The 10,378-nt window shown below is 40.2% G+C and overlaps 1 protein-coding gene across 2 annotated transcripts; it reads left to right on the top strand.

Annotated features, from left to right (window-relative positions):
- CLDN34 (claudin 34) lies at window positions 1-9,233 on the top strand. Of its 2 annotated transcripts, XM_069028768.1 has the most exons (3): window positions 1-65; window positions 6,528-6,663; window positions 8,200-9,233. In XM_069028768.1, exon 3 carries the CDS (start codon window positions 8,245-8,247, stop codon window positions 8,887-8,889), a length of 645 nt encoding a protein of 214 aa, XP_068884869.1. In that variant the 5' UTR covers window positions 1-65; window positions 6,528-6,663; window positions 8,200-8,244; the 3' UTR covers window positions 8,890-9,233. The 2 variants fall into 2 exon arrangements, with proteins under 2 accessions (XP_068884869.1, XP_068884878.1); XM_069028777.1 differs by lacking the exon at window positions 6,528-6,663 and having other exon boundaries at window positions 18-65.
- The last annotated feature ends 1,145 nt before the right edge of the window (window positions 9,234-10,378 follow it).

The raw sequence follows: 10,378 nt of genomic DNA, 5'->3' as shown, positions 1-10,378 counted from the left end.
CTTGGAACTCGCTTCATGCAGCTGACACTGCTTCAGAGCCTTAGGCAACTCTCAGACTCAGAGAAGTAAGTCCCCCCCTTTTTTTTATATATTACTTATTTTATGAAATGCTGATAGAGAACAGATGGGGAGAGATTTAAATATTTATTTGTTTTCTATAAAGAAAGCTTTCCCAACTAGGAATTGTAGAATTAAGTTTTCAACCATTAAATCATAGAGATATTGCTGAGACCTTTGTAATTACTATGTTGTTGGGTTTTTTTAAACTCCCTTTCTGCTGCAAGGCTTACATTAAACAAAAGATTTGGTTAGTAAACCATGTTCAGTATAGTCCAATAAAGCTGCATCTAGGAAACTTTACAAAGGTAGGATTGGGATGTTAATTTAAAAATGCATGTGATGCCTGGCATTATCTAAAGCAAAAATATTTGCTTAAATCATGAAATAAGTGGAAACAAGTGAATTTCTGCTAACGTGGGCTAGAAAAAATAATTTTATGCTTATTTTATATAAGAAGAGTTTATCATGAACTTTCTCTTTAAGCTGGTTACAAGCTGCAGTAGAATTCCTACCTTTTGGCAGGCAAGTGGGTTCAGACAGGGAGACTCAGACATCGCTCTTCTATTGGGACATTTTTTAACGTATTTTATTTTAGCTGTGCTATCACTTGCTAGGAAGCAAGTATAGTCTCCTATCCTGTTGGAAAGCTCTTCTTTCACCCACTTCCCCCCATCTATGAAGGAAACCTCACCAGCAGGTTGCTGTGTGCAGGTTGCTGTGTGCAGGTTGCTGTGTGCAGGTTTTGTGGTCTCCCGCTGCCCGTTTCGCAGTCGCTTCCTTACGTGTCCCTGGCTCAGGGAATGCTCCTTCCTCCCAACCGGGGGCCCGTGCAGCACTTTCAGGCTGACATCCAAGGTGCTTCATGAGTTCTTCATTTCTCCTGCAGCTCCAGGAAGCATTAGTTCCCATTCTTTTGGCCAGAAGTTGTCTCCTCTTGGGTGACATCTTCCCATGCCCCAAGTGTGCGTTCAGTGCCCTCATCTTCCCAGTCGCGTGTGAGTTCTCTGGGACCTGGATGTGGTTGCCTTCTTTACACTACTGAACCCTTAGTGCTCTTTTATCTGTGCCAGAGTAGGTAAGCTTTTGGGCTCCCTCTGCTTTCTGAAGCTTCCTGAAAGGATCCCATCTCAACACAGCCAGGTTATCTGCCTTGGTTTTTCAGGGGCTGTCATTCCTGGAATGTCTCTAAACTGTTCCACTTTGGCTCTAAATAGAGCTCCCTTCAAGGCAGAGGCAAAACAATCTGTAGAAACTCTGATAATATGGGGTCATCTGAGTGCTGGGTCAATCCCACTGCCATCTCACTGCCTACCAGCCTGCAATGTTTCCTTATGTAATAAGAGCTCAAGGTGGGGTCAGCCACAGAAAAGTAAATTACAGCGTGAAAAAACAGTGAGGATATATAGAAATTATCAGTTTCATTTCATCCTATTATCAAAGCAAATAAAAACATTTTCCTGAATTAAGTGAAGGACTTTTACAGCTAATTTTCAGTGTATTCTTACTTGATGGAAGAAAAATGAAGATTGCTTTGGTTTGCTTGTTTTGAAACACAGTATATAAATGGAAGCAGCAGAGTTCATAACACTGGATATTGACGTTTGGAGGGACAGGGGACATAAGGCAAGTTAAATCTGGACATACCCTACAATGACTTTTAAGACTCCAGGCCCCACTAGTTTGTCTTTTCTAACTGAAAAAAAGTATTTTAGTGACAGCTGAAACCTAAACATGAGATATCAGAGTTCAAGACTGAGTGTCAGGGAGATGTATTCAAGGAATGGGTAATAAATGCAGCTAACTTTATTTCTAGGAAAATAGAACAAAATAACTGCCACACTGACTGTTTGAAATGGCTTTTGAAGAAGGTAGCCATAGACTGATTTATCAGCCAGTGGTGGCAATTCTTGTGGCCTGGACCACAGCAAGTAGATGACCTGAGACATAAAGCTGTGCTTCAGCCACAGCTGTGCTGAAACAGCGATGGCAGAAGGATAAAAAACATTTCTGAAGTTCTCTTCTATCCAAACTCAAGGATCCTAAGGTATTAGTACAGTCTTTGAATATCATGTCAAGGATCATGCATTTTGTGTAAGACTTCCACAAATTTCCATGATAAGACACAGCTCCATCTCACATTTCCCTGCAGTGTCAGAGATCTTATGTTCCAAGTGTTGATGACTGCCCCATCCAGCTCTGCCTGGTGCCTTAGGTGCCAGAGGGGTAAGAGATACTGCAGAGAGGGGTAAGAGATACTGCAGAGAGGGGTAAGAGACACTGCAGAGAGGGGTAAGAGACACTACAGAGAGGATGCTGCTGCTGGGGAATGTATTACCCAGCACACACCAGCCTTTAAAGAACCTCTGCTAAATGGCAAACTCCCTTCAATGCCTCTGAAAGCCTCCTTCTCTCAACCCATCATATGAAATAATGAATTTAAAGACAAGTCTTGCAGGTGATGGTGTGGTTGGGGACACACTCTCACACCACACTACACGCTGGACGTCCCTGGCACAGACCCTCATCCCCCGCAGAGGCAGCCTGAGACCCAGTAACCTGAAAGGCCCAATTATATTTAAGTGCATGAATTGAGAGAGTTTGATATCTTTTTTTTTCTCTCCTGCATTTGCCTGCAGGGTTTTTAAGTCATTGTTTCAGGAAATTAAGGCAGGTTGAGTTTTAGAAAGCAGATCTGAAACCCAAGGGAAGGATACAGACTACTGAATGTAATTAAAACAGCTTTCTGGAAGACACTGTGTTAATTCCAGAAGTGAAATTCATTTGGTGTAAATGAGGTTTCTCCACCCTCAGAATTGATATCATTGACCCAGCCTTTCATCACTAACAATTACTGGAAGTAAAAGAAGTCTTGACAAAATTTCAAGTATAGCTCCATTTCTGTTTTTTTCCTGCTGCTGAGAATATCAGGAGGTAGGACTGTGGCGACGAAGAACTGATCTATTCAACTGCAACATTTCATTTTAGTCTTTTTAAAGGTAAGCCTGATGCACAGATGACCCAAGATCCGCTCTGTGAAACCACTTGGCAGTTGTGAGAGCAGCTTGCTTTTATTTATTTTCTCCTAGAAGCAAGCTTGCAGCTGTAGGAAAGTCAACATGACTCTCAGGTGTCCTCTCTGTTTCTTAAAGCTGAGAGTGGGAAAGTCATGTCTCATTCTGTCCCTGAAGTTCATGTGCAATGGTTTAACATACTTTTCATAAAGAAAAAGAGCTACTCACTGTGCAATGCTTAATTTAAGTAAAAACCAGCAATAAATACAAAAGGATCCTTTAAGTTTCTATTTTTGGATGAATACACTGGCAGGTGTCATGTTTTACTAGTAGCTTCTGTCTTCTCTGTGCAAATTTGAATTGAATGCTATAAAATTTACACTTCCTGTGTAAATTTGCACTCCCCTGTGAAGACAGGCTGAGAAAGTTGGGGCTGTTCAGCATGGAGAAGAGAAAGTTGTGTGGAGACCTCATAGCAGCCTTCCAGAATCTGAAGGGGGCCTACAGGAAACCTGGAGAGGACTCTTCATCAGGAACTGTGATAGGATAAGGGGGAATGGCTTCACACTGAAAGAGATTAGGCTTCGATTAGATGATAGGAAGAAATTCTTTACTGTGAGGGTGGGGAGGCACTGGAACAGGTTGCCCAGAGGAGCTGCAGACTCCCCATCCCTTGAAGCATTCAGGGCCAGGTTGGATGGAGCTCTGAGCAACCTGGTCTGGTGAGAGGTGCCACTGCCCATGGCAGGGGGATTGGAACAAGATATCTTGAAGGTTCCTTCCAATCCAGACCATCCAAGGATTTTATGATTCTGTCTTGCTTCACTTTAGTAGAGTATTTAGTTAAAAACACATCTGTGAAGGAAAGCCCTTCCAAATGAAGGAAATAAAAAGATGTATTGAGAGAAAATGGCTTTCAGGTGAGAAGTCTGTAGAATCAGCTCTCAGTTTTTTAGCTACTCTTTCTAGACTTTTCAAAGACCATCCCCAGAAGCTGCTGGAGTGGTTGTTGGATTGAACTGAGTAGATTTTAAATGAAAATGAGGATGAAATCATGGGATTCTGAAAGATGGCACTGCAGCCACCTATCAAAACCACTACTCACTTCTTTGGGTGAAAGGGGTTTTCAGTCATGCTTTTCATCCACTGACACAGACACCACACAGACCTAGCTTGTTCCTCCTGGCCAGATTGCCTTTGTAGGCTGATGCCATGCCATGAAGTAGCTGGTCTGCAAAGTTGGAATGCTGAAATCTGCAGCTCTGAGTGAGCTCCTGAATCAAGAACTGCATGCCAGTGACACCACCTAATTACTCAGAAGATCTCCTGTAGCTGACTGAATATGAGTTCATTTGCCTCAGGACATTTCATCTAGTGATTGTGTTACATCGTTGTATTATTCAGACCATACAGGTAACGTTACTACACTAATTAAATTAATTCAAAATATTTATATAATTACTAAAGCATGAAACCAGTCAATGCTGTGAGCACAGCCTGCTGTATAATCTGGGCTTTGAACTGTATTTTATCCAATATAGTTCAAACATGGAGGGACTGAGCTTTCACATTTTTCTCCCAGCAGGCTGAAAAGGGCATTTGTACAGGGACCAAAAGTTTTAATTAAAAAATATATTTTGGGGGTATTTTTGTTGTTTGGTTTTTTCTTTTTTTTTCTTTTTCTTTTTTTTTTCTGTGGATGATGACTTGGTGACAGATCAAATTCTTGCTTTCCAAAAGGGATGCCTCTGTCCCTGAAATCTACAGGAATGGCACTGCTGATGTTTGAGCCAAGTTCAGTACCTGCATCACCCACCTCCTAAAGATGGACACTTGTGCAGGGTCACCCCCAAGGTGTGACCTTTTTCAGAGTCCAGCTGAGGCAAAAGCTGACAAAGCCCTGACCCAGGCGCTGCTGTAAACCCCAGCCTGCTACGACCTACCCCACCTCCCTCCTTTTCTTCCTTCCTCCTTCCTTTCTTCCCTCTTGAGGTCTCACAGCTAGGGAGTCTCTGGAATGGCTGAAATCCTGGAGGAAGACGCCCTCTGCAGCTCGCTCCCTGTTTTATTTGGCATCTACAAGAGAAATGTCTTGTTTTGTTTTTGTTGGTTTTTTTTTTTTAAATACTTGCCACTGTAGTTCTGAAAAATCAGTGTATCTTTATACACTTGGGGGAAAAGGAGTTTCCCTGATCCTCTTTGCCCAAAGACTTCTTTTAAAATCAGTGCTTCTGGCAAGTGATACATACTTGTTGTCTTTTCATTATACCAGCAAAACGTCTATCATAATGATAGAGACTGGAATCATGAACTAGAACTTTGTTTTAATTTTGACATGTTTTCATATGTTAAGAAAAATCCTGTAACTATTTTACCTTGATATTTTGTTCCTTATTTTCATGCTGAATCTCAGTACCAGGAGGTCATTAAGTATAGGCTTCTGTTTGATTTTCCAAAACACACAAGTATGAGAACTATAATTTAATTTCATCATCGATCTCAAAAGTACTTCTTTGGAACCTTGGTTTTTCTCTAATTCACTGATACCAGGTTAGTTCAAATAAGCTCCAGTGGGCAGGGTGTGGAGAAATAAGCCAAAATGAATCATTTCCTACCTAAGCAATTTTTTGTGTGTCTAGACACCTGATAACTCACCTAAATTCCATATTTGATAGCTGGTTATTCTCCAATGTTCTCAGAAATTTTGTATAAGCCTTAAATTCTTTCCTCCTGTGTGTTTTTTTGGTGAATCTTAAAGGAAAGAAGAACTTTCCCTAATTTTTAACTTTATAGTTCAGTTCTGGACACAATTCTATGTCAGCACATACAGGTTTGATAGTAGGCTCAGGATCGTATTTAATCTCATTTAATTCTGTGAGCAGACAGTTGGGTATGTTCAACCAATGAAGTTATATGCTGATAAAATACTCTGAAAAGCTCTTGATGATAAGGATTCACCTGCTGACATATCTTTTATGACCTTGATTAACAGCAAGTTGTTTAAATGAATGTTTATGTGAAGTGTTACAGACATATGGGCTCTACACAAAATGGCATCTTCATGTGGTTCAGGTTTGGCTTCTGGGTGCTCCACTGATTCCAACAGAAGCTGAAGGGAGACAGCACAGGACTCCTCTGCTCGTGCTCTTTCCTGTCTGGCACCTTCCCAACACTGGACAGGAACAGAAACAATGCTATTTTGATGTGGAACTGGGACAGAAAGAAAACCACCCAAAACGTCCTGTGGGGCTACTGTGCTCTATGCCTGATAAAACCAGTTAATTAGAAAGGGGGGTTTATAATCACTTTGCAAATAACACAGCACATTGAGCGTGTTTATAAATTGGTTTCCATTTAAGTAGATAAAAATACAAGAGACTCTTCCAGAGCAATTTTCTCCATGCTGGAGAGGATTAAATGTACACTTGCAATAATGGAGATTAATATATCCCACAGGAAATCAGTCCTATTGGAGATACATAGATGAATTGGGAGGCCAAAATTATAAAATTGCAGATGTTGCTGTGTTTGTCTGGCATCAAAAATCACTCTATCCCATCCTCTCATGGCTGGCATCACCTTCAGGACTGAAGTAAGTATGTAGTGGGCACCAGTATGAGGAGATAGACAATGTCTACTTAAGGCCATATTGTTAAAGATATTTCTTTTTTAAGATTTCCACTGGTGGATTTTTGCAACTAAATTGTATCGCCAACTGAATCCGTTTAGCTTAAGATTAGAATATAGAAAAGTTGTTGCTTTATGTTTAATGTTTCATGCACAAAACATTGTAGCAGAGTCACATTAGAGTCTTATTAGAGTCAACTTGGTACAGCATTTCTCCAGTCTTGAATGAAATAGGAGCAGTAGAAAAGATATTTTAGAAAATTTATAAAATATACAGATCTCTAGAACCTGTCAGATCTACACAAAAAATTTGAGGCCACATCTTCACTGATCACAGATCATTCCTGTAAGCCTGTAAGTATTCAAAAAAGTGTACAAAAGACATGGGAAGTTAAGTGTTGATTTGTTTCTCTCTTTTTTTTGGTTTTCTTTTTTTGGTTTTTCTTTTCTTTTCTTTTCTTTTCTTTTCTTTTCTTTTCTTTTCTTTTCTTTTCTTTTCTTTTCTTTTCTTTTCTTTTCTTTTCTTTTCTTTTCTTTTCTTTTCTTTTCTTTTCTTTTCTTTTCTTTTCTTTTCTTTTCTTTTCTTTTTTGAAAAAAATACAATCAAACCCTAATTTGCACTCAGAATGTACAGTCAGCAAACAAATCTTAAATCTTTTGCTAGGCTAAATGACTAAAATATTTTCCGGCACAGTTTTAGGATGATTCAAACTGGGGAAGCTGGGCAGTTTATAAACAAGTAGGATTTGCAAAGGTAAAACACTAAAAAAAATTTGGATGAAGTTTGAGTGTGGGAAAGCGATGACAGCACATCCAGGCTCCAGCCCCCACACAGTGTTACATTTCTGATTAATTCAAATGTTTCTGCTAATGAATTCATGGCTAATTAATCTGAAAATGGTCAAAGTTCAGTGGCTGTTGTTAGCCTTTGTGGCCTGGATTTGTTCATGCCTCTGAACTACATTTTCTGTCTGACACTGGTCCCAGCAGCTCTCAGTAAAGGCAGCACAAAAGCTGAAGTCTGTACAGACTGGGCTCCAGCATCAGCTGCCAGGAGAAAGGAGCACAGATTCTGCTTTGTAGGATCTCTTGCAACAGTCAGGGACCTGAGGATTTTGTCAGATTTTGCTCCTGCTAGCCAGTAACTCTAGGGCTCCTGATTATGTGTAATGTGTATAAGAATCTTTGAACATACTGGTTAATTAACAAAGAAAACAATAACTTGGAAAAACCCATGAATTTTCCTTTTGTGAATGTAAAAAGGAGATCATAAGGGGAGCTAATCAGAAACTCTTTCTCCTCCACGTGATACCATGACCCAAACAGAATTAAAACCTCTACGGTATTTGTCCATGGATATTAAATTTCAACAGTTCATTAAAGCTGGGGAAAGATGACTGCCATCCTCCCTCTGCACACACATTCTCTTTTTAACTGACAGGTTCACCTATTCACCCAAATAATAATTGCCTTTGTCATTTTATTTTTTGTTTCTTTGCAGTGCCTCTCTCTCTTCACATGGCAACTGTGTCTGTGACAGAGCAGGATGAGCTCCCTGGTCAGCACCTCGCACCTCCAGCTTGCTGCCTTTGCTCTGGGCACGGTAGGCTGGATCCTGTGCACAGTTTCAATGGGAATTGTGGAATGGCGAGTGTGGCATGTGGACAACACCACCATCATCTCCTCTGGCATTGCCTGGGTGGGGATTTGGAAAGTCTGCTTCATCAGTTATCTTCACGTCTCGCCTGGCTATAGAGAACAGTTCTGCCATAAATTCAGTAGCTATGACTCCTTCATTCCCCATGAAATTTATGCAGCTCAGGGTCTCCTGTTGATTGCCATGTTCATGGGCTTGCTGGGACTGGCTGCTACAATATTTGCTCTGAGAAATGTGTATATGGGAATCACTCACAAAACCCTCATTGCCCCTTTCTTTCTGGTGGGTGGTTTCTTCTACATATTTGCTGGTCTGTGTGTCCTGATTCCCGTGAGCTGGAATTTCTATTCTGTAACTCACAACCAGAGCATAGCTTTTCCTCCTTCTTACTACATGCCCTCCAGTCCAGCAGCGCAGGAAGTTGGTGCTGCCATTCCTGCTGGGATTGTGGCTGTCATTCTGCTGCTACTGAGTGGGATGTTTTCTCTCTCATACAGATTTCCCATGACCACAAACACCATCATGAAATCCTGAAAGGACAAATCCCCCTGTGCTATTTCAGAGCAAGAGCATAGTCAAGAGATAAGGACAGCAGCACGAGAGGTTGTAAAATTAAGGAGCTGCAGAATTTGATTTTATTCTATAGTAGCCAAGCTGTTTTCTTATATGAACCAGTTGAGTCACCATCTTAGTAGTCACATATTACCAGAGGTTTGTCTTTGAGATAATTGCTGTTGAGCAGCAACTGTGATTAAATTTTGCCAGTTGTCCTCTTTTGTATATGCAAACATTATTGATTAATTTTTTGGGGGGTGTAAAATATTTACCATGGTCAAAGAACTGACTTTGAATGAACTGTCCTGTAAGAAAAATGTGAATTAACATGTATTAAATGTGAATGTCTTTCCTTGTCAGTACTAAGCTCTTTTGTCTTTTATTTAGTTTCATCTGTAGCAAAGTATGTTCTGTGACAAGTCAAGACTTTTAAAACCAATAATACGAGTGTCATCATGGTTGTGTCAAATGACTCTTCCCTGAATTGGCTTAAAATGTCTTGCCAGTTTCTCCTCTTCCTCCAGGGCACATAAAGAGCCATTCCTTTATTGCTTCTGTTTTTCTTTCAAGCTATTCGCATTTTATGTTGCAACATGTTTGCCTGTGGGGAAGGTGCGCTCTTTAGTTCCTAACTTAGGGAGAGCCAAAAAGTCTGCAAGTGATTGCTTCTTCATCTGACACTTCACTGAATCCAAATGTATTGCAAAAGCCGGAAATAACTTGTACAAGTTATTACAAAACTGATGTCAAAATCAGTGCTCTCAGTAACCAGGAATACTCAGTGCAACTTTCAGGTTGTGATTCATCTGATGTAGAAATCTATATCCAAACCGGTCACTTCAGGCTCTGTTTATAATCAGTGTAGAGACAAAGCCTCTTGCTGAGATGCCTAGAATGGCTGGGAGATGGCATGCTCCCTAAAAACTTGTTTCTCTTAACCCCCTGTAATAGCCATAATAACCACAGTTGCTAACTCTGGCACATATAATCAAACTTCACCTATGAAAAAAAGAAACGTCCCAAATGCTGCAATAAGGACAATTTTTAAAAATTAGTTTAGAAGTTGAGAGGAATGAGCCAACAGTGTTGACAAACAGATGATCTCTTGAAAGAGGTCCTCAAAAAGTTACTACATTTTTAAAGAAATGCTATGGGAATCTAAGTAATTTAGTTGTACCCTTTTAATTGTCCTCCATTTTTAAAAATACTCATAGATTCAGAGAAAGAAAATAATTTTTTTTAAAAATGTAATAATTCTTGGACACTGCAAGACAAGGCAAAATGCCAATAAACAGGTCATCTTGCTGGTGGCTGTTACTATCCCAGCTTGTTCTAGCAGTCCAATTTTTCCTGTACATCTTCCCTTGAGCTTGACTTTGCTGTACTGTCTGACAATATAAAAACTCCAAAGCACCTTAATTTCCTCCCCAGTCTCTTCTGAAACAGCAGTTTACCTTATAATTGGTAA

The sequence above is a fragment of the Aphelocoma coerulescens genome, chromosome 1, assembly GCF_041296385.1.
Source record: "Aphelocoma coerulescens isolate FSJ_1873_10779 chromosome 1, UR_Acoe_1.0, whole genome shotgun sequence".
Taxonomy (NCBI): domain Eukaryota; kingdom Metazoa; phylum Chordata; class Aves; order Passeriformes; family Corvidae; genus Aphelocoma; species Aphelocoma coerulescens.
The sequence above is the reverse complement of the archived record's forward strand: the minus strand, read 5'-3'. Positions and strand labels throughout refer to the sequence as shown.

What these genes read in the sequence shown, in the direction of transcription:
- CLDN34 (XM_069028768.1), top strand. Translation starts at nt 8,245, where the DNA reads ATGAGCTCCCTGGTCAGCACCTCGCACCTCCAGCTTGCTGCCTTTGCT.